This window comes from Cavia porcellus, unplaced genomic scaffold (assembly GCF_034190915.1).
Source record: "Cavia porcellus strain 051 isolate PalLab524CR breed Dunkin Hartley unplaced genomic scaffold, mCavPor4.1 scaffold_8, whole genome shotgun sequence".
In the NCBI taxonomy this organism is placed as follows: domain Eukaryota; kingdom Metazoa; phylum Chordata; class Mammalia; order Rodentia; family Caviidae; genus Cavia; species Cavia porcellus.
In genome coordinates, this window is record NW_026947491.1 from 44,555,009 (window position 1) to 44,578,979 (window position 23,971).

Sequence of the window (23,971 nt, forward strand, 5' to 3'; positions counted from 1 at the left end):
AAAAAAAAAAAAAAAAAGACAAAAAAAATTACTAAGTCATAAGGTTACTCTATGTTTCAACTTTTGTTGTTTTGTTTGAGACATGGGTTGGCTATGCATTTCAGGTTGGACTTGAACTCACTGTGTAGCCAGGCTGGCCTTGAACTTTCAGTGATCCTCCTGCCTTCACCTCCTGAGTGCTGGGATTACAGGAATGTTTAACCATACTTGGCTTGTATGTTTCATTTTTGAGGAACAGCCAAACTATTTTCCAAAGTAGCTGCCCCAGTGTATATTCCCACCAGCAAGACATGGGGGTTCTTTTTTCTTCACATCCTTACTGATAGCCATGACTATGTTTTCACCAGCACCATCTGCATGTCTAGGTTATATAAGGGTTACCAGCATCCATTAAGCTTTTACTGATGTATGAAAATGCCTGTGCCCTCACCCTCCCCAAAACAGCATGCTGTTCAGCTTCTAAAATTGAGGGGTGGCAAATGATATCTCAGGGCACAAAGAAGCTAGTGGGTTAGAACTTGTCCAGCAGATGTAAGCCCTAGGTTTGAGCCCCAGCTGTGTGGAAGAAAAAGATATCCCAGTACAGTTTTGCTTATTTGTTTTTGAGGTACTAGGGGATCTGATCCCATAGTCTCATGAGAGACAAGCAAGGTCTCTACCACTGAGCTAAAGCCCAGATCTTTTAATCTGGAGACAGAGTTCACTAAACTGCCTAGGCTGGACTTAAAACTGTGGTCCTCCTGTCTCAGCCACCAAGTAGCTGGTTTGCAGTGGTAGAGGTAACAACTGCAGCGGACTCATGATATGTTATTCCAAGCTCCAGGCTGAAAGAACAGCCCCTGTCAGGGGCATGCTACTATGGTGAAGGGGAAAGGACAAAAGCAGAGGAGCCCAATACTCACTCTTAAAACTTCTCTCAAACTTGGCATTTTAGCATGTTTTGTTAAGTCACACACTGATCCCTGAACAGCAGGATGAGGGTGTGTGCCCCTTCTGCAAGAGGGCACCAAAAAGCCTATGGCAGTGGATGAGGACTGAAATCTCCTGCCGAGACGGCTGGGCACAGGCCCTGGGGGCTTTTGCTTTCTGATCCACCTCAGTCTATCCTAGCTCATGTGTGCACCCCCCTCCCTGGCCCAGTAGGTATGTGAATCAGAACCACTGCTCTAAGGTTTTCCTCTCAAAGCTTTTGTAAATGGGGAGGGGAGGAGAGGATAAAGGGAGGGTAAGGGATGAGGGGGAAAAACAATTCATATACAGGTAAAAAATTCTTTTAAATAAATAAATAGTTGGGGCTGGGGGTTAGCTCAGCAGCATAAGTGCCTGCCTTGCAAGCAGGCAGTCGTGAGTTTGATCCCTGGTACCGATAAAAACGAAAAAGACCAAAAAAATAAAAAATAAATAAATAGTCAAAAAATTAAAGGAATAAAAAACAAAGTTTTTCTCTCTCTCTCCTTCAGGGGCACCCACACACACCCAGAGGAGCTCTATTGCTGAGCTATATACAAAGCCCCCCTTTTATTTATTTATTTATTTTTTTTTTTTTGGTATTGGGGACCAAACTCATGACCTCGCGCTTGTTATGCCACTGGGTTAAATCCCCAGCCCCCGCCCCAAGCCCTTTTTATTCTGTGTCATCTTGTTAAGTTGCCAAAGCTGGCCTTGAACTTGCAGTCGTCCTGCCTCAGCCTGCTGGGTTACTAGGATTACACGTAAGTGCCACCATCATGGATATCTCTTCATTATACCCTCTCATTTCTTCAACTCTCATCTTCTACCTCCGCCTCACAGCATTTTATACTGCTCATTTTTCACAGCAATCCCCCAGCCACCTCTGCTTCACAGCTCACATCCTGGAAAGGTATCACGACTCACCATTTTTACTTCTCTCATGTTTTCTTGTCCAGTACCATGCAGTTTCCTCCATCACAGTCACCAAGAATTGCCCTGCCTCCAGACCTAACGGACACAGCTCATCTTCATCCTCTGTGACCCCTCCGAAACCATCTGACAGCATGTGCCACATCTTCTTGAAATGTTTCTTTCAACATTTCTTCTTGAAATGTTCCTGCTCGGTCCCTCTCTCTGAGCATACCTGGCTTCCTCTGCCCTCCTGAAAATGCTAGTGTCCCCCAGGCTCTGTCTCCCACCTCTTCTACCCTCCACACATGTCACCAGGTAATCTCTCCCCTGCCAGGCCGAATGCAGGTAATGCAATAGTCTCACATCATTCTCCTGAGCCCCAGAACCCTAAAGCCACCTGTCATTCCCAACCCCAAACAGCTCATTTAAACCCACCCTTCTTTTCCAGGTTTCCAGCTGGGTGCATAGCACACTCCTACTGGTTGCTCAAACCAGAGTCTAACTGATCTTTAGCTGTTTTTTTTCCTCTGTGTGTGTGTGTGTGTGTGTGTGTGTGTGTCCATCCATGCATGCGTGTGCATGTGATAGGAGATGGAACCCAGAGCATCCTGCCAGCTAATGGAACACCCTACCACTGAGCTAATATCCTGGCCCTTGGTCTTTTTCATTTAACCTTTTTATTTAATTTTCAAAGGATGTTATAACTTTCTGTCCTTCAGCACAACCCTAAAATCTATCATTAACAACACAAAAACCTGAAAAGGCTTCACTTTTTATCTCTGAACTATGTTGCAATATTTTTTTCCTCTTAAAAATACTTCAAAGACCTGGACATGGTAGTATATGTGGGTAATCCCAACACCTGGGAGGCTGAGGCACAAGGATCTCTGTGAATTCGAGGTCAGCCTGGGCTACATAACTAACTTCAAGGCCAGCTAAACTACATAGAGAGACTCTGTCTTAAAACAAACAAAAAACTTCAAAGGGAAAATGGTAACTTTAACTGTGGCAACCTAGTGGATACTACTTTATCCAAATGATCAAAAGCGACATCACCGGGCAGGGGATTTTAGCTCAGCGGCATAAGCACTTGCTGGGCAAGCTCGAGGTTATGAGTTCGATCCCCGGTACCAAAAAAAAAAAAAAAAACTGACGTCACCAACAGTGGGACAGACTGACACCATGGGCCTTGTGAGGCACAGAGAACCACATCACTAGCGTAACATTTCTGCCACAGACATAACAATCCAAATCTAAGGCAATAGCTATACCCAAACTAGAGGAATCATTCTAGAAAACAACTAGCGTGTCCTCTTCAAAAATATCCATGTCGGAGACAGAAGATGTAGCTTAGTGGGACAGCATGTGTCTCTCATGGGATAGGCCATGGGTTCAGTCTCAGCACCACCCCGAAAAAGTCATGAAAATAGCAGAAAAGCTGAATATCTGTTCCTGATGGAAGGAAACTAGAAGTATTACAACCAAAACGAACCTGAAATTTGAGATTGGCTCCTAGACAAAGAAGAAAAAATTGTTATAAAGGCTATTGTTGGGGGCTGGGGATTTAGCTCAGAAGTATAAGCGCCTGCCTTGCAAGTGCATGGTCATGAGTTCGATCTCCAGTACAAAAAAAAAAAAAAAGACTACTGTTTGTCAGGAGATGAGGGCAAGAGGGTTATAAGTTTCAGGCCAACCTGGACTATGCAGTGAGACTCCGTCTCAAAACCAAAGAAAAAAAAAGTCATTCCAAAAACTGGTACATATGGGGCTGGGGATTTAGCTCAGCGGCATAAGTGCCTGCCTTGCAAGCAGGCAGTCCTGAGTTCAATCCCCGGTACCAATAAAACGGAAAAAGACAAAACAAAACAAAACAAAACAAAAACTGGTACATAGTCTGACTTGGATAGTATCATAAATATTAGTATTAAGTCAGTGTTAGTATCCTAATTGACAATTGTATTTTGCTTATGCAATATTAAATCAGTGTTAATATCCTAATTGACAGTTATATTGTGCTTATGCAAAAGAATATTCCTATTGTTTAAAAATATGCTGAAACATTTAGCCATAAAAGAGCAGAATGTCTGAAATAGTTTTAGACAGTTTAAAGACAATGCTATACTTTTTAAAGAATAAATTTACTGAGATGATTTACTTACCATGAAGTTCACTTTTTTGTTTGTTTGTTTTTGTTGAGAGAGTCTCACTATGCAGTTCAGGCTGGCCTTGAGCTCACATTATAACCCAAACTGGTCTCGAACTTGCAATGATCCTCCTGCCTCAGCCTCCTGAGTGCTGGGATTATGGGCGTGTGCTACCATGCCTGGCTGAAGTTCACTTTTTAAAAGTAATTTAGTGGTTTTTAGTGTATTTCCCAAGTTGTACATTGGTCACCACAATTTAATTCCAGAACATTTTCATCAGCCATAGAAGAAACCAGGCCTATCAGCAGGGACTTGCCATGCATGTTTTTTAAAAGATCAAAAGACTTCTAAATATTAACTGTGGTTGTTACTGGGTATTGGAATTATAGATATTTGTAATTTTATTTATATACGTCCATGTTTTTATAATTTTTATACAATAACTTTGTATAACTAAAATAAGGAATTTTTTGTTTGTTTTCTTGGTACTGGGGGTCGAACTCACGACCTCATGTTTGCCAGGCAGGCACTTATGCCACTGAGCTAAATCTCCAGCACCAAATAATTTTAAAACAAGATTATTTTAAAACAAGAACAAAAAAGATCACAGAATAATTAAGGAGCCACAAAAATACCAAAATATAACACAGGCATGGTGGTACATCCCTGTACCAGCCCAGCTACTCAGGCCAGCCTGGGCTGTCTATTGAGACCCTGCCTCAAAAAAGGATGAGAGGAGCTGGGAGTGTAGTTCAGAATGCCCTGGGTTTAATCCCCAGTAGTGGAAGAGAAAAGAAAACAATGCCAAAATATACACATTGCCAGGCTCACAAATGTCCACCATCATCAAAGGCCTAACGAGTATCAAAGGGAGCCGGACCCTGCTCGTTTCTATTACACAATCTGTGCTGACACTCGAGGGGAAAGAGTTCAGCTTGTTCAGCAAACACAGACTGCTTACTTCTGCTACCTGCCTGGCACTGCCCCAGGTGCTGCTTCTGCCTGGGGCTGCAGCTAGCTGGCGAGCAAGGGAGGCCTTCAAGGAGACTGAAGGCATGAATGCCACCACACAGACTGGCAGGACTGCTGCACTCTGCTCCATGATTGGGCTTCCAAGAGAAAAGACTCAGGCTCTCCCTAAGGCAAAGAGAGGCTGTCTGTTGAAGACTGGTCAGAAGTCATTATACCACTACTGGAGTAAGTGATGGAATAGGGACATTCACAGAAGGGGGAGCCTGCCCGCAGCAAAGGATGTGGGCAGCTGCCTCTTAAGTGCTTTATTTTTTGGTGGAGGGGTAAGACAAGGTCTCACTATGTAATTCAGGCTGACCTTGAACTCAAGGCAATCCTCCTGCATTAGCCTCCAGAGTACTGAGATCATAGGTGTGCATCACCAACACTCAGCTTCATAAATGCTTTCAACCAGGTCTATCAGAATGTGAAGAGTTGGTCTGCCAGTAATCCCAGTACTAAATAGGCTGAGACAAGAGAATCTCAGTAGTTAAGAGGCCAGGCTGGACTACACGATGAGCTCAAGGCCAGCCTGGGCTACACATCAAGACCCTATCTCACCCCCACCCTGCAAAAAAATGAAAGAAAAGAAAAGAAAACTTAAAACACTGGGCCTGGTGTGAGTGCATCTCAGTGGAAGAGTACATGCTCAGTATGCATAAGGCCTGGCACTAAAAAACAGTACCAAAAAATCCAACACTGGCCTCTGTGCTAGCTAACTATCCACACACCCCACCACCCTCTTTATGCGCAGGTTTATCCCAGTTCTAAAGGGTACATTCCTAGGAAATAAGGACTACGGAGTATCTTTGAGTAAAGCACCAAATTTGAAATAGGCATCCCCCAAAATGTTAGTTTCCATCTTCCCCACTCTCCTCTTCCCTCCCCCAGGGTTTGTTTTGTTTTGTTGTTGTGATTTTTGGTCTCGTTATGTAGTTCAGGCTGGCCTTGAATTATGTAGTCTAGATTGGTCTCTAACTTGCAGTGATCCTCCTATCTCAGCCTCCTAGTGCATACAACCTACCCTCAGGGTCTTGCACGAAGGTAGTTTATAAACATTTGCTGAACATACTTAGGCAAACTGAAAATAATGTTCCATTCTGCTTAAATTTGATTTAAATAAACCAAGAATCTCTACTAACAGTAACTTAGATTTGAGAAGGATTTTTTTTCCTATTTAAACTCTTCTCAGCCTGAGCAATTACTCTGAGAACAATATACAATATAACAACCATTGTTAAATTCCGATCATCGATCATCTTGTTTTGAAATCCTATATTGCTGCCATGATCATATAGTGGTTAGTACTCTGCATTGTGAAATCCTATATTGCCATCGTTTTGTTGTTGTCATTTTGCTTTTTTTTTTTTTAACTGTTCATTCCTTGATTTTTGTTTTTTTTTTTTTCTCTTTAAAAAAAACCTATTCTCATCCATTACCTCATTTAATCCTCACAAAGCATTAGAAGCCAGGTGTGGTGGTGTACATTTAATGCAGCAGGAGGCCCAACTTGGGCCTTTAGCAACTAAGCAAGGTCCTATCTCAAAAAATAAAAGGGCCGGGATATAGCTTAAAGTGAAGTCTTTGGATTCAAACTCTAGTACCACAAAAAAAAAAAAAAAAAAAAAAAAAAAAAAAAAATTCCTAGAGATAGCTAGAATAAATATTTATTTATTCATTCCTATCTGCCTCTTGGCTAGAAAGAATGAACTAATTTGTCCAAGATTACAAAGTGGCATGGAGCAACCCTAGGTCACAGATTTTCTCACTTCTAGGCTCAGATCTCTATAGTATTGGTCACTTTTAAAGCTGACATTTCGGGGCTTTCAGCTCTGAAGCTCAATTTCTTTTCTCATCTTTTTCCCCAAATAAAATATCTTTTGTTATATTAAAATAAGTAAATAAATAAATATGACATTTCTCACTACTTCACATGTACAAAAATAAATTATGGTTATGACAAAGATGTACACTGAGTTGCTTCTCAGCCTTTTGCTATGATCAAGTGAAGATGTACACTGAAAATCTACAACTATCAGAAGGAAGTACAGAGAAATGTTTTAATAAAAAAACTAAAAAGCCACAGGCTGATTTAGCAACATAAAACTTTTAAATTTCTGTGTTAAGGATAGACAGCATTAAAATGGTTGAAGATAACTCTCAGTTTTATATTTCTCACTCATTTTACCCAGTGGTTCTCAAAATGGTCTTTACAGATCTGGGCATGGTGGTACACTTGGGAGGCTAAAGCAGGAGGATTACTGGGAGTTTAAGGTCAGCCTGAACTGTACAGCCAAACTTTGTCTCAGAAAGACCAAAAAAAGGTGAGGTGCAGGTTGCAGTATTTGGTAGTACACATCTGTAATCTCAGCACTTGGGAGGCTGAGGCAGGAGGATCATCACAAATTCAAGGCCAGCCTGGACTCCATAGTGAGTTCTCACACACACACACACACACACACACACACACACACACACAAAGATGGTCTTTGCTCTCCTTGCAATCCTTTCCAATATAAATTTTAAAAACCAGTTTAAGGGTTGGGGATGTGGCTCAGTGGTATAGTACTTGCCCAGTAAGCATGCATCCCTGAGTTTAATCCCCAGTACTGCAAAAAACAAATACCAGGAGCCTGTAATTCCAGCTACTCAGTAAGCAGAGACACAAGGATGACAAGCATGGGGCCAGCCAGCCTGGACAACTTAGCAAAACCCTGTCTCAAAATGAAAAAACAAAAAAAGGCTGGGGATTACACAGTAGTAGAGCACTTGCTTAGCATATTCAAAGCCCAAAGCACAGCCCCACCCCACCTATTCTGCTCTCAAAAGAAGTTGAAAGAAAAATAAATAAATAAAAGAAGTTGAAAGACAGATAAAAAGAGTAATAGGTACAAGATAAAGAGGATTTTTGTCAATCAGTAACACAGAGTCTACTCTTTTTTTTTATGGGCAAAGAATATAAACAGGCAGTTTATAAAAACAATTAAAATGAGCAGCTACTCAGGAGACTGAGGCAGGATCACAAGTTGAAGGCTATAGCCTAAGCAACTCAGCAAGACTCCATCTCAAAATTTTAAAAGAGGAGGGGGTGGGGATTTAGCTCAGTAGCATAAACGCCTTCCTGGCAAGTGCAAGGTTATAAATTCAATCCCTGGTACCACAAAAAAAAAAAAATTTTTTTTTAAAAGGGCTGGGGATGTAGCTATATGGCAAACAGTCCTGGGTTTGATTGGGGGGCAGGTAGGAAAAGAGATGGCTAACTTCACTATTAAATATATGGAAATTAAAACAATAAAATAGTATTTTCACTTATCAAATTAGTAACTGTCTACACAAAGCACAACATCCAATATTGCCAACCTAGTAGAATTAGGGACATTCACACATGGTCCTAAATGAATGTGTACATTCAGTTTTGCTACAAACTTTTGAAATTCAATTTCAGACTCTTAAAATTTTAAAGGCAATATCTACAAATACAAAAAAATTAAAAACTATACATGGAAGTTCATTATAGCATTGTTTAAAAGAAAAAAACAAGAACCTAGAAGTTCATTAGATGAAACTATATAAATAAAATAAACATAAATTGGAAATGTGTGCAATTCTTTTTGTTTTTGACTTTCTGAAACAGGGTCTCACTATGTAGCTCAAGTTTTCCTTGAACTTACCTGAAGACCAGGTTGGCCTAGAACTCACAGAGATCCTTCTGCCTTAGTTTTCTGAGTGCTGGAATTACATGTGTGCACTACCCTAATCTAGCCAATTCTGTACAATTTTACAGATTTTTTGTCTTTTTTGAGACAGTCTCACTATATTGCCCATATTCATTGGTTCAAAAACCCTCCTGCCTCAACCGGTCCCAGCTTTGCTCAGTTCTTGTTATGAAATAATTTTTTTTTGTCTTTTTCCTTTTTATCGGTACCAGGGATCGAACTCACGACTGCCTGCTTGCAAGGCAGGCACTTATGCCGCTGAGCTAAATCCCCAGCCCCTATGAAATAATTTTTAAAAATTATGCATGGGGCTGGGGATATAGTTCAGTGGCAGACCTCTTGTCTAACATCAGCAAAGCTTGGGATTGATTCCTACCATTCCATTCCCAGCACAGGTGGGGAAAAAAGAAAAAGAAACAGTGAACTGATGGACTACAGTCCTAGCACCATGTGCAGACAAGAGAGGCCTTGGGTTCCTCTCCAATACCACAAAAGGTTGGGAGTGGAAAGAACTGGTATACATGTTTAAAATACCACTGGCACAGGGCTAGAGATATAGCTCAGTGGCATAAACACTTACCTAGTGAGTGCAAGGTCCTCAGTTTGACTCCCAGAACCCCTCCCAAAAGTAAAAAAAAAAAAAAATTTAAAAATACACTGGCATATTATAGGTACTCAACAAATATCCCTGAGGAAAAAATGTTTTTATATAAGCAGAAGTCTGGTATAGAGTATATCAAGCTAACAAGATTATCAGAAGCATAGAATAATAGGGAGATTATAAACATTTTTAGCTTTTATATTTTTTTACTGGACTGGTAAACGTATAAACTTTTTCTTCAATTAATTTCTAGCCAGGTGTGATGACTCACACCTGTTATCCCAGCACTTGGGAGGCTGAGGAGAAATCGCAGCAAGTTGTCCCAGCTGGACAACACAGTGAGTTCAAGTTGCAACAAGAACTACATAGCAAGACCATCTTTTAAAAAAAAATTGTGGTGACTTTTCTTTCTCTTTTCATTTTGTCTCAACTTTAGGATGATCCTAAGAGCACAAGAAAATTCCTTTCACTGTTTACCAGTGTACAGGGCTTAGGAAAACAAAATTTGGGTACAAAATATTGTTGGAAATCCTTGTCTTTTTTCATTATAAAATTACTTTTCCTTTCTTCCTTTTTTTTTTTTTTTTTTTTTTTTTTTTTTTTGGTCTTTTTGAGACAAGGTCTCTATGCAGTTCAGGCTGGCCTTGAGCTCACTTTGTAGCCCAGGCTGGTCTCGAACTCGCAACGATTCTCCTGCCTCAGCCTCCTAAGTGCTCGGATTACAGGCACGAGCCGCTACGCCCGGCTAAAATTACTTTTCTTTCAATATTACCATTAGTTCTGCTAAACTCACAACATGATACCATCTACAGCAGAAGTTGGAACTTAAATCGACACTTCCATCTCTAAGAGGGCCCCTCCTAAGGCCTACAGGTGAGATAGGCTCAATTTTCCCTTATCCCAGTGCAAGCTGGCACAGTCCAACCTGCAGGGCAGTCTCCAACAAGAGTAGCCTGCTATTGCGGGGAGTCCCGCAGGCAGGAGGGCTGCAGTGAGGAGACCACAACCAGACAGCCTGAAATAAAGGTGTAAATGTAGGAGGCTTCTAGCTTTTGTGGGGACACAAACTGGGCAGCCTCGGAAAACTGAAGAACAGCCCTTGAGAAAGCACTCATTTTCAGGTTGTGGTTGAGCGCAATGGGCAGGGCTTTGAAAAAAAAAAAGCACTAGCAGACCTCAACATCTAGAAGATAATTCCAATGGCAAGCTTAGAGAATGATGACAACCCTGCAGATTTAAGTGAAAAAATCGAGAGTACAAACTATGCTGGCTTCTACTTGGGGCGTCTGGCCCCGTGATTGAAGGCTGAGAAATAGAGCTTCTTCAGGAGTTTCCACTAGCTCCCCAACCTTTAAGCCACACTGAACAGCCTCTGGTGCCCAGAGATTTCCGGGCCTTAATTATTGCCCTCATTCAAAATGGCGGTCAGAGCTCGTCCGCCTCACTGCGCAAGCGCCAATTCTTCAGCACGCCCCCTCCCATCTTCCCGTGCGCCGCCCCACCCACTCGCCAGCTGCAGCGCTCTGCGTGTCCCCAACCTCACCTCCTTTTTGCCTGCCCCAGCCTGTCCAGGCTCCTGAGCCCGGAAGTGGATGTTGCCGCTCGGCGGAGAGGACGAAGGGGAGGGGGAAGTGCTTCCGGGGAAACGGGCCCCGGGTTGGTGTTTGTAAACTTGCCTCGGTCCCGGCGGGGGCAGCGACGGCGGCGGGGTTGGCACTGTATGCTGGGGTTTGGAGGAGGCGCCGCGCAGCGGGGAAGACAGCGAGAGGCCGCGCCTGGCAGGTAGGCGCAAGCCTCGGGAAGCGCAGCGTCCTCCGGGCGGACGGCAGCGCTTCAGCTGCTCGCTGGCCGTGGACACGGAGCGGCAAGGGGGAGGGGAGGGGAAGAGAGGAAGGGCGCGTGGCTAAGGGAGGGAGCCTCGCGCGCGCACCGCCTCTCGCCCGCCCGCCCGCGCGTGCCGCCGCGTCCCCGGCCCAGGAAAGGGGGGCTCGCTTGGAGGGGACGCGGGCGCGAGCACGCACCTCGCGTGGTGCTCTGCGTTTTCTGGCTCTCGGATCGGCGTGGCCCGTCCTGCGGCTGCCTAGCTGGCAGGAGGGAGGGACGTGCCGCGCAGCTCTCGGCTTCAGCTGCCCGCCCTCCACCTCTGCAGCGAATTTTCGTACCTTCAGGTGAACTTGGAGAACGCTCACCTGGGGGCACTGCTAGTCCGCTGTCTGCCCACCGCCTCGGCACCCAGCAATGGCCCCCGAACCTTCCTCCACCCCGGCTCTGCCCGCCTCTCGGGAGTACCAGCTTTGCAGACCTGCCCACTTGGCACAAAAACGCTGAAGGGCCTCCGCCCCTTTCTTCAAGTCCTAAGATGGTAAATCCAAGCAGCTGGCCTGTTGGCAGAGTTCTTCCATAGGAAGACCCACTTACTTTTGCTTCTGTTAGAGTCTCCTTGCCCAGGAGACCTCCTGACCTAGAAAGGAAACTTCCTAACTAGTCCTCTTTCTGAACATCACAGAGTGCTTAGCCAGAAAAAAAAAAGCAAGTTACAGGGCTTTTGACCTGAGGATGTTGCATTTCAGGGACCTGTCTCCCTTTCTGATTTCAGGTTTCTGGAACACATCAGGAGCTTCATCAAGAGAATTTAACTGGAAAACCAAGACAGTCTTTGCTTTCTTCAAACAATAGGCAGAAACCAGACAGAAACTAGGGATTCTTGAAACACCTGTTTTCCCTTCAGAGGACACTTAAGTTCTTTTGGAAGACAAACGCAGGTCAATATGGCAGCAGGACTGAAAGGACATGGAGCTATTACCGTGATTTGGTGACAGTTCTTCAAACAGCAGAGTCTTAAGGAAAGCTGGTTCAAGGAACTCCTGAACTTTTGGGTTCCATTAAGTGAAAAATCAGCATGGCTCAGGTAAAAAGCTCTAGAGTCCTCCTTCAAGATCACTGGGAAGCCTGTTTGCAGATTCACTCTTGAATGCTGCCTTAGTCAACAATATTGACCAACCCCAGTGAGCCAAGCTCTGTATTAAGCACCAGGGGGAAATCTAGAGGAAGGAAAGGAGACAGGCCACAGCCCCTGCCTTCAGGGAGCTTCCAGTCAAATGAAGGAGGTAGGCCATACTGCATCACAGGCACTGGGGGGACATTGGCAAAGCAACATGTACTCAGTGTCCATTTGGTATATTAAATGTTGGGAATAAGGGAGTGGTGGATAGTTGGGTATACGTTTCATTTTTTGTTTTGTTTTGTCTTTTTTTCATTTTTATCGGTACCGGGGATCGAACTCATGACTGCCTGCTTGCAAAGCAGGTATTTATGCCGCTGAGCTAAATCCCCAGCCCCTTGTTTTTTGTTTTTTAACAAGAATTTATTGAACTGTTACATGCAAGACATTGTGAGGCTACAAAGATGAGTAAGATTGTCCTAATTCCCAATAAGCTTCCAGGCTAGCTGAGTTGAGAAGTGGAAAGATAATGTACTTATTTTTATATTCACAAGGCCTTGCATAGTGTTGATTGAAGGAATGTGTAAGAGTAGAGTTATATATACTACAGAATGGCACTTCTGCCTAGATGGAAGAATGAGAAGTTGTTTGAAGGATGCATAGGACTTTTCTAAACAAGCAGAGAAGGTCATTCACCCAAGGGAAACTGTGAGCAGAGGCTTAGAGGTATAGGAGGATGCACTGAGCTTTACGGTACTGGAGGTAGTTCAATGGAATATGTAATGGCAGTTGTGATAATGGGCAAGAGAGTTGTTTCTTGGTGAGAGAAGGCAGAGTGTAATTCAGAGGCCTTTTATACCTTGCTAAGAAATTAGGTTTTGTAGGAGATAGAAACTCTGCAGGGGCTGGGGATTTTAAAGTGTGTGGTCCTGCGTTTGACCTCTGGTACTGATAAAAAAGAAAAAGACAAAAAAAGAAGCTCTGCAAAGAATGTTAAGCAACAGAATATCAAATCTTTGTATTTAGAAGGTAATTGTGAGTGACTGCACACTTGCAGTTTTCATTTCTTAAGACAGGGAAAAGCATCAAAAGTGTGAGGCTATGCTAGACAACATAATGAGACGCCATCTCAAAAAGGGCTAAAGGTATAGCACGGTGGCAGAGTGCTTTCCTGGCGTGTATAAGACTCTGTTTAATCTCTGCATAAAAAAATCCATTTAATCTCTGCCATTAAAAAAAAAGAAAGTATTGTCATGGAGGTGGAAGGTGGATTAGAGGACAAGGTAACAAAATACAGTGGTGCTTCAGTTCAGAAACTTGATTCTCCACAATTCTGGTCACAAACTGAGTTGAGTGAGAACTGCATCACATTCACTGTTGATGACTTCATGGAGAAATTTGATTGAGTTCTGGTCCAGTTCAGTTTGCGATCAGTTGTGGAGAGAACTGAGTTGGTGATCCAAGGTGACACACAGGCTATTATAGTCCTCTGGGCAGAAAAGCTGCTAGGTACATATCCCCAGAGCTGCTTCTAGCTTTCTTCCAAGGAATGTCCCTACCAGCCTCACCAAGATGGCAGCCTGATTATCATGTAATTGGCTTTCTTCCAGCTGCTTCTGCATATACAGCTTCCTCCTCTCCACACACGTAGCAACCCTTTGGCTTTTTCCTTTGTCTGTGTGCAGCCAACTCCATTGGACCTTGCTCTGAAAAGGCTGCCTTTCATCAAGCACTAGCCTTGTGCTAAGCACTGCTAAGCATTTTACATCTTCAGTTCAATTCTTATCAACCCTGTGAGGATGGGCACTATGACAGGCATCTTTGATTTAGGCGAACTGAAGCGTAAAAGATGGAATAATCCATCCAAGATTACAAAATTAAGATTTTCAACTCCTGGGCTGGTGCAGCACCCACCTGGCAAGAGTGAGGCCCTGAGTGTGATACTTGGTATCAAAAAAAGAAAAAATACATTTTAAAGTTTTTCTTCAGCTGATTATGATCATCCCTATAGTCCCAGCATCACAGGAGGCTGAAGAAGATTACAAATTCATGTCCAGCCTGAGCAATTTAATAAGGCCCTGTCTCAGAATATAAATCTGAGAGCTGGGAATTTAGCTCAGCAGCATAAGTGCCTGCCTTGCAATCACGTGCAGTCATGAGTTCAATCCCCGGTACCAAAAAAAAACCTAAATTTGAGCAGGGCATGGTGATGCATGCCTGTAATCCCAGCATTTGTGAAACTAAGGGAGGAGGATAGTTGTGAGTTCAAGGCCAGCCCTGTCTCAAAAAAATAAAAATCTAAATTTATAGTTCAGGGTGCTCCTGTCTCAGCTTCCTGAGCATTAGGATTATAGGTTTGAGAAACCATACCTGGCTAAAAATTAAGCTTTGTAAAAACCCTTGGGGAAGCCAGGCATGGTGGCACATGCTTGTAATTCCCAGCACTTGGGAGGCTGAGGCAGACATATTGCCAGAAGTTCAAAGCCATCCTGGGCTACATAACAGGACCCCAACTCTAAAGCCAGGTATGGTGATGTACTCCTGTAATCCCAGCACTTGGGAGGCTGAGGCAGAAAGATCATTGCAAGTTCAAGACCAGCCTGGGCTACAAAGTGAGTTCAAGGTCAGCCTGAACTGTATAAAGAGACCCTGTCTCAAAAATACACACACATAGCCAGGCGTGGTGGCTCACGCCTGTAATCTCAACACTCAGAAGGCTGAGGTGGGAGGATCCTTGCGAGTTCGAGACCAGCCTGGGCTACAAAGTGAGCTCAAGGCCAGCCTGAACTGCATAGTGAGACCTCGTCTCAAAATGGAAAAAAATACACACACATACAATTAAAAAGTGATGGGGGTGTAACTCAGTGCAGAACCCTAGGTTCCATCCCCAGTACCAAAAAAACATTTTTTTTACTAACATGTTTGTGTTTTGGTTTTTTGGTTTTTTTGTTTGCTTGCTTTTGAGATAGTTAAACAAGTCTGAAGACAGTAGTAGTAAAAAGGGGTTATATTATTTGTTTAAATATCCCTTAAGTAGCCAGGCATGGTGGCATTGGCCTGCAGTCCCAGTACTCGGAGGCTGAGGCAGTAGGATGACTGAGTTCAAGGCCAGGCTGGGCTAAATAATAAGCTCAAGGCTACCCTGTCTCAAACCCTTAAGTAATATTTTTAGTTTTAGGTAGGGCAAGGGAAAAAATGTAGGCATACATGCACATAGTAATAACCTAAAGAGGTCAAAAGAAATTGTGTGTTAACTCCAAAGTCATTCCAGATAATTTAAATTTATATCAGCTGTAATCAGAAGAACTTAAGGAATTTAAAATCTGAAGGTGGGTGAGAAATACAGATACATGTCCACCAGTCCAACAAGGTCCACCAGTCAGAAGTGCATTTCAAAGGTGAGGACTATAAGAAAGAGGAGGAGAATCCCTGAGGAGTCTCCCGTTTCAGTGGGTCAGCTGGACAGACCCTGTACCCACTTACAGGTGAAATGTAGAAACGCCTTCAGAAGAATGTGTAGCCAGACACTGTACTGTCACAGTACCAGTGGTAGATAATACCCATACCCCTTGATTATCAACTCAAACTGCTCAGTGGTCATTACAACAGAAAGGAACCCTGAATCCTGGTGAGATGAAGTAGGGATAACTCCTCCAGAGTGCAAGGTTAGCTGGTGAGGAGGGACATTTCCTGGAGAGATGCTGGGTGTGAAATTGGTCTTACCCCGCCCCGCCAGGACCCTGACCTATATTCATCTTCTTTCACACAGGCAAGTCTGCTGGCTTGTGAAGGCCTGGCAGGAGTGAGTTTGGTCCCTACTGCAGCCAGCAAGAAGATGATGCTCAGCCCAATCGCCAACAAGCAAACTGAGAATGGCGAGCGGGCAGGCAGCCCTGATGTGTTGAGGTGCTCAAGCCAGGTACAGCACTTGAGTCCCATATGGTAGCCAGCTAGCAAGTAAATGGCATTTTAGAGAGTGAAGGAAGATCTCTCCACATGCAGCTCTTTTTTTTTTGTCTTTTTCCTTTTTATCAGTACCGGGGATCCAACTCACGACTTGCCTGCTTGCAAGGCAGGCGCTTATGCCGCTGAGCTAAATCCCCAGCCCCTACATGCAGCTAGGGCACACAGAACGGAGGTGAATGAGTACTTGCTCTTCATCTTTAGGCCTCCTGCTTTGTTTTCATTTATAAATTGTCAGTAACATTTGGTTTCTTTTTCTTTGTACCATATTGAATCTTTCATTTGAATATGGAACAGTATAAAAAAAGGGAGAAAAAAGTCACTTTTTAAAAAAACATTGAAGGGGCTTGGGATTTAGCTTAGGGGCATAAACGCTTGCTTTACAAGTGTGCGGTCATGAGTTCAATCCCTGGTACTGATAAAAATAAAAAAATAAAAAAACATTCAGGGCCAAGGATTTAGCTCAGTGGTGTAAGCACCTGCTTGGCAAGCGTAAAGTCACAAGTTTGATCTGGTACCAAAAAAAATAAATAAAAAATAAACATTCAATTTCAGTGCTTTGAGGGAAAAAAATATATATGTATATATATAACACACACGTGTACATATATATTGAATATAGAATTTTAGATTTTTCAGACTTACAGCAAACAATGAATTTCAAAGTACAGTTACAAATCTAAGCTTAATGCTTTGATGATTTTTTTTGAAAATTGATACTTGAGTATGACTTGGCTGAAAATACTTAAAAACAATCAATGATATAACTTACTTATATTTTGGTTCCATGATATAGTGTATGTTTTCCATTCTTCTAAGAGAAAAGAACTAGTGTGATAGATGAGAACTTGCTAATCAGTGCTTGCAGATTCGATACACTTCCTTAGAGAAAGAGGAAGTAGACAGTTTCTTTAATGAATATTCATTTCATTAAATATTTGTATCTCATTAGATATTTGTAAGATTTTTATTTCATGAAGTTTCAGAATACTTTAATATTTGTATTAGAAAGAAAGAAGACATAATAGACTATACACTTGAGAATACAATTCTTAGCCTGTGTTGTTCCAGCTGTTATTAAAGGACTCATTGAGCCCAGCAGTTCAGATGAGATCGGACGCGTTCAGGGTGGTATGGCCATAGACAAGCCCAGCAGTTCAGAGAAGTGCAGGGTATCTTTCTGGAACACTAAGCCCCATACCTTCCCAATGGATCACAGTTAAAGAATTACCTATGCAAAGGAGTGGGGCTGCCCAGCTGAGAGGAGGTGGGTTAAATACTCCCTCGTTTTCTGGACCTGCAGTCTATAGACAGGAGTAGAGCATTTGGCACAGACACTTCATCATCCAGGATATCACTATTTTGGACCTCCTACAATTCAAACACAGTTTGTAGAGGTTTCAGTCCATAATCAGCTGACTACAAGGCAGGGTGGCACATGGCAGAGAGGCAACAGTTCATAGCAGTGGAAGACAGCAAAAGCAACAAGAACAAAAGGAGAAGAGCAAAAGAAGCATTTGGTTTGTTTTTCTAAAATGGACTGTGAGTTTAGATTTAATTTGTCTTTGAAGGGCCACCGAAAAGACAGTGATAAGTCCCGGAGCCGCAAAGATGATGACAGCTTGGCTGAGGCCTCTCATTCAAAAAAGACTGTTAAAAAGGCAGGTAATGGGGTACTTTGCCAATTGGGCTGGGGTAATCTTCCTACTGACTCACCCTGGAACTTTCTCTGAACACTTTGGTCCCTCATAGCCAGTGAGTGTATCCCTCGATTTCAGCCAGAGACCACTTCGGTAGTTGATACCTACCCTTGCTGAAACATTCTTGGTACAGGTTACAGATTAGGATTGTGTCTGCACTGTGGCCCTATGGCAAGAGTATGCCAGCACAAGCTGAGGTCACACTCAGCGTGTTGGCTGTGAAGATGAAGGCAGGTTACCTACTCCACCTCCTTCCCCGGAAGAGCTTTTAACTCTAAGGAAGATGAGTGATGGTAGCCCCTTTGGATCACATCAGAGTGAGTCTTCATCTGGCAGCTTAAAGTCAACCCATAGTACAGTGGTCTCTAGGAAGACACCAACATGACATAACATGCCTGATTATTGCCCCCAGGTGGTGGTAGTGGAACAAAATGGTTCTTTCCAAGTAAAGATTCCAAAAAATTTTATTTGTGAGCACTGCTTTGGAGCCTTTAGGAGCAGTTATCACCTGAAGAGGCACATCCTTATTCACACTGGTAAGACTCTAGCTTGTATTCAAAGGGGCAGATAATCTGTAGCTTGTATTTCATGTGGATATGTTACTGCCTAGTTGGATTTATTTTCCAGGGGAAATATTAGAAGTGGAGGAAGAGGATAAGCAAAGGAAATAAAATGCATGACTGTGTGCCACTATCTCAAGATAGCAGCTTTGGGGACTCTTCCACATATATGATAGGCTAGGTATATGGGAAGATAACTGGGATGCAATCCCTGTCATATATACCTCCTGACATTTCTTTCTCCACCTGGGCCAGGTGAAAAACCATTTGAGTGTGATATTTGTGATATGCGCTTCATCCAGAAGTACCACCTGGAACGCCACAAGCGTGTACACAGTGGTGAAAAGCCTTACCAGTGTGAACGATGTCATCAGGTAAAGCTTACACATCAGCCATCTCCACTATAGCACCACACATAAACTTCCATCCCTGTTGCTGTCTGAAGGGGCCACCTGGCATAGTAGATTTATATCTCAATGTGAAATGCATTTCTGACTGTGTGCAACAGATCATAGAAATAGGGTCATGGGACTATTATAATAATAGCATTTCTTAAACACTGCTAAGCTTATGTAGGTTTTAAGCTTTATTTCACACTCTTACACTGAATCTTCACAAGATTAGAGTGCAACTCCTTTGAGGAAGGCTTTGTGAGAACGTGCTTTGCACAGATTTTTTTTTTTTTTTTTTTTTTTTTTTTTTTAGCAAATCAGTGTTGAGTTTTGTTTTATTTTGTTTTGTTTTTTGGCACCAGAAATTGAGCTCAGGACCTTGTGTTTGCCAAGCAGACTCTTACACAGCTGAGCTGTATCTTCAGCCTCACAGATTTTTTTTTTTTTTTTAAAGTTCATATTGGCTCCATAAGGTGATTGTATTGCCTTCATTTGACATATGGGGAAATTGGAATTCAGAAAAGTTAAGCTTCTTAGGGACTCTGCAGACCCAGAGTCAGAATTCAATCCAACATTGGAACTCATGTAGTTTGGAAGAGGAGATAGAATCTTTGCCCTCAGGGTCAGTGCCTGATCTGATTAGAAAATGGTGTTATGATCAAAATAAGATAAGAATGAAAGATAAGAAATAAGAAATAATAGTAGCTGATACTTTCTGGTTGCTTTTCTAGGTTTTAAGCTTTGTTTCACACTCCTACTGAATCTTCAGAGCATTAGAGTGAAACTCCCTTGAGAAAAGCTTTGTGTCTGTTGGTCTCCACTCAGTCCTCAGTTCCAAGAACTATATCTGCTTGAGATAGATACTCAGTATTCATTGAAAAAGCAGCTCTGCTGTGAGTAGGGATTAATGTTACAGGTGATCATACAGAGTAAGGACCTTTAACTTACTTAGGATCACTCTTAAATGATAGAAGCAGGCATGCTAGCTCCAGTGTCTTATTGGTTGGTTGGTTTTGTTTTTGGTTTTCTGAGACAAAGTCTTAATTGTTCAGGCTAGACTTGAACTCACTATATAGCCCAGGCTAGCCTCAAACTCGCAGTAATCCCCCTGGGGGCTAAAATTACAGGTGTGCACCAACATACCCAGCTGCTATACCTACATTCTTTTTTTTTTTTTTTTTTTTTTAAATCGGTACCAGGGATCAAACTCACGACCATGCATTTGCAAAGCAGGCATTTATGCCGCTAAGCTGAATCCCCAGCCCTATACCTACATTCTTAACCACTTTGTGCTCATGCATCTATGCACATCCTAAGGGAACGTAGAATGTTACACATGTGCTTTGCATGGGTGAGGTATAAGCTGATTAACAGACAGCTGTTTCTTCTCTCAGGCACTTATTGTCCTTTCTTCTCAGTGTTTTTCTCGGACAGATCGATTACTCAGACACAAACGGATGTGCCAAGGGTGTCAGTCCAAGACTTCCGACGGGCAGTTTTCTCTATAGGTGCAAAGGGGCCCTGGGTGGTGGGAGTGATCAGAAGAACCTACTGAAGAATGCACCCTCTCTGGTCTGATGGTCCCACCACCACCTCATCTGACCTGTCCCCCTCCTGGCAGAGTGGACCCAGGAGGCCAGAAGAATGCTTCGGGGGACAGTGACTCCAGAGCCTGTGCTCTGTAAATAATCTGAGACTATGAGTATCTCGGCAAGTTCCTACGGCATTCCTGGGTGTAAGGGAGCTAGTCCCTGGACCCTTGGCTGAGGTCATAGATGGGGACTTAATGGTGTAGGACCAAGACTAAAGTGTGGCTCCCACAACATTGGACTCCAGCTGGCAGCTGAAGTGGAAAAAATTGGGGAAAGGAGTTTGTTGTCTTCTTTTTGTTTTGTTTTGTTTATCCAAAAGCCTCTTTAGGTTCAGCAGGTAAACTGTAGATGCAGGTAATCTGGAGGCATAAAGTCCTGGTCCAAAGTAGGGACTATAGTTGCCCTCTCCCCAAATTGAGTTTTTAGTTGCAGTAGATCTCAGTATTCCACAGACCTGCATCTCATCTCCTTTTTGAGGGAGAATAGGATCAGGGATGGCAGCCGAACTTAAGTTGGCCTTCATATACACTGTAGAAACAAAAGGAAAACTGGGAAGAGCAGACAAGGGCTGGATCCAAGAAGAGTGGGCAGTACCTCTTACCTCCTCAGAAGAGCAAGAGTTGTGCCCATGGGTGTTGTAATGGCCTGTGCCACACTGGTACCCGATAAGGTCAGCTCAAGTGCCTTTTGGAGGAAACTTGGGTGAGAGGGATCGACAAAGCCCTTTCCTTCTCTCTGGGCCATTGGTCTTGGATGTGGTTTGTGGCTACCTCACTGTCATTGACTCCTAAAGCCAGACAGAGATGTTGAGCAAGGAGTCATTTTCAAAGGAGTTCTCTCCTTGTACCGTCTTAGAGACAACCCAGGACTAGTCCCAAGTTGGCTTACAGCTATTTAGGAAACAAATTTGGCAGCCCTTGACCATCTGCTGAGCAGTAGGTACAGTTCTTCCTGCCAAGTCCTATCACTGTATTCAGGTAAAGGAGGTAGGGATGTGGCCTTTGGCCTCAAAAAACAAGAACTTGGCCACCTCTTTAGCAGCTGTCGCACCCAGCAAAGAATGGGGCATGAAGAGTGTTGCAGAGAAAGGACCAGAGGGGAAAACCTAATGTGGGTTTTATTCTTAATCATATTCTTTGTTCCTCTCTGCTCCAAAACCACCACCATGTCCCCCCAAGAAAAGTGATCAGGTGTTTGTATGGAACATGAGTGTTCTTATCTGTATGCTTGGAGATACAAAAGGAACCAGACCCTTCTCTGGCCCTTGGCCTAAGGGAGATGAACATTAAACAGCTGCCTCCCACCCACACCTGAAAGGAGCTTGAGGTGCCAGCAGGAGCTGAAGAATTCATTTAGGGAGCAGAAGAGCTTTGTTCAATAAGGCTTTTTTCAGATCAGTACATCAGGCTAGTTGGGTGGGTGTTTATGACCCAAACCAGAACTTGCGTGTGTGAGTTTTCTAAGATGAAATAAAAGACCCTCTTTCTTCCTACTAAAAAAAAAAAAAAAAAAGGATCCTTATAACAGGTTCCAGTGTTTGGTTGACCTCCCCCTATGGCTTACCCTCACAGGTGATGTGGGGGACTGTCCTAAGAGTAATCATGGAGACTGGTTAAACCTGAGCCCCAAACTCTTGATGGTATCTGAAATGGCACCAGGAAGTATGATTCATCGCCTAGAAAATGTAGGGAATAGGCAACAGCAGTGAACTCCTGGCTCTACCATTCTAGGGATTCGTAAGGGTAGAGAAGAGATCATTCCTCTGAGGGAGAAATATTTCAGAGAAGAGTGGAGGAGATGTGGTATCCTTTATAGCTTGTCTCTGATGGTATCTGAGCTCCTTTGGAGGAGACGCTGAGGAATGTTTGCTGCCATGTGTTCTAGCTTTATGTTGACACTCCTATTTAATGTCCACAATCTACACCCTGGTTCTTGGATCCGCTTGTGGTCCTTGTAAGCAGGGGCATATGTCTGCAAGTGAGCCAGCCCCCTTCCTATTAGAGGGCTCTGCTAAGGCTATGGTTCTGTCGTTCAACTCTGGGAAGGAGGATAACTGAGAAAGTTATTCTCCCAAAAGTGCTTTTGAAAGTAGGAGCCCTTAGGGCTGGGGATTTAGCTCAGCAGCATAAGCACCTGCCTTGCAAGCAGGCAGTCGTGAGTTCGATCCCCAGTACCAATTAAAAAAAAAGAAAGAAAGTAGAAGCCCTGTCCCTGCCACTTAGAACTGATCTTTCTGGGATGGTGGGTGTGTGAAGAGAATCATGAGTGACTTGTACCCCTAAGTATATGAATGTGCTGAGTCCGAGTGTGCTCCCGAGGACGTCAACTTCCTGCCTTGGTGGATGGGTAGAGCTTCTGAGCATGCGTGTAAATGGCTGTACCAGTGCTGGCCCTGCCAAGGCTCAGGAGCAGATGATTAGTCCAGTTCAGGTGCTGATGTTCTGGGGCAATGGGTGTGTGAGGAGACCCAGGAGCTCCCACTTCTACCCCAGAGAACCCACAGACCAGGACCACCCTTCCTTAGCTGGAAAGATGCCTTAGCGGGTGTTTGGAGTGCAGAGAAGTGAAGCCAGGGCAGCCTCTGAGAGCAGGACATGCAGCTGGGGGGCCTGGGAAAGATAGTGCCCATTTCTGGGTGGATTCCTGTACCAGGCCCAACCAGCTGTGCCCTTCCCAGCACACTATCTTTTTTCTTTTCTTTTCTTTTCTTTTGTCTGCAGCAGCCTCTTGTCATCACTTAGCTACTGATGTGCCCCATGGCTTGGTATTGGAGAGGTTAAATGAGTGGAGCCCACCACAACTTTTAACTCTCCCAGATGCTCTTTGCCTCTGCTGTGGCCCTGGAGCTTTTGTCTTCAAGAATTCCCCTTTACCCTCCCTCTCCACCTTTTTCTTTTTTTAATATACTTATTTTGCTATGGGGGAAGGGACTGTTAAATGAACAGGATCACTTTTAAATGGTAGTTTTTATAAGATGTTATAAACTTGTATCTTTTTACTATTAAAGTGCAGTGTACGTTCCTTCGTGATATATTTAGGATATTTAAATAAAAAGAGGGGGGCTTTTCTACATTCCATCTGCTTTTTGAGAAGACTATCCTTTGGTGAAGCTTTTTCACTAGGGGCCGGAGTGGTTTTAATGGTTTTCATTTCCTCTCCCTAATATGACTGATCCCTCAATTTCCAGCACCCTATTAAAATTCCCCCTTCTCGGGGCCTGGGAATTTAGCTCAGTGGCCTAAGCACCTGCCTGGCAAGCCTGAGGTCATGAGTTCAATCCCCAGTACCACCAAGTAAATAATAAATAAATAAAATAAAATAAAATTCCCTCTTCTCCACCAAGGAGCAACAAAGTAGAAGCAAACACAGGGCATTAGTTCTGAGGAAAGATACCAGTCAAGGCTTATCTGTTGGTGCAGTCTGTTCATGTGAGAGTACAGCACACTGCAAACCTGGAGAGTTGGATCTCATGCTGTGAGATGCCCAAA

The 23,971-nt window shown here is 43.4% G+C and overlaps 2 protein-coding genes across 9 annotated transcripts in view; one reads left to right on the plus strand and one right to left on the minus strand.

Moving 5' to 3' along the window:
* Csad (cysteine sulfinic acid decarboxylase) overlaps positions 1–11,623 on the minus strand; it is a 33,024-nt gene extending 21,401 nt beyond the window's left edge. For 2 of the 6 annotated variants that reach the window (XR_010049291.1, XM_005006451.4), the window contains exon 1: positions 11,012–11,151. The gene's annotated coding sequence lies outside the window, so the exon portion shown is untranslated. The other 4 variants (XM_003476264.5, XM_013159213.3, XM_013159214.2 and 1 more) reach the window with 4 other exon arrangements.
* Positions 10,935–23,560, plus strand: Znf740 (zinc finger protein 740). Of its 3 annotated transcripts, none has more exons than XM_013159219.3 (7): positions 10,935–11,117; positions 11,932–12,442; positions 16,046–16,195; positions 17,811–17,900; positions 18,352–18,475; positions 18,755–18,873; positions 20,310–23,560. In XM_013159219.3, exons 2-7 carry the CDS (start codon positions 12,434–12,436, stop codon positions 20,397–20,399), a joined length of 582 nt encoding a protein of 193 aa, XP_013014673.1. In that variant the 5' UTR covers positions 10,935–11,117; positions 11,932–12,433; the 3' UTR covers positions 20,400–23,560. The 3 variants fall into 3 exon arrangements, with proteins under 3 accessions (XP_013014673.1, XP_003476078.2, XP_013014672.1); XM_003476030.5 differs by having other exon boundaries at positions 11,932–12,243; XM_013159218.3 differs by lacking the exon at positions 10,935–11,117 and adding an exon at positions 11,529–11,697 and having other exon boundaries at positions 11,932–12,243.
* The last annotated feature ends 411 nt before the right edge of the window (positions 23,561–23,971 follow it).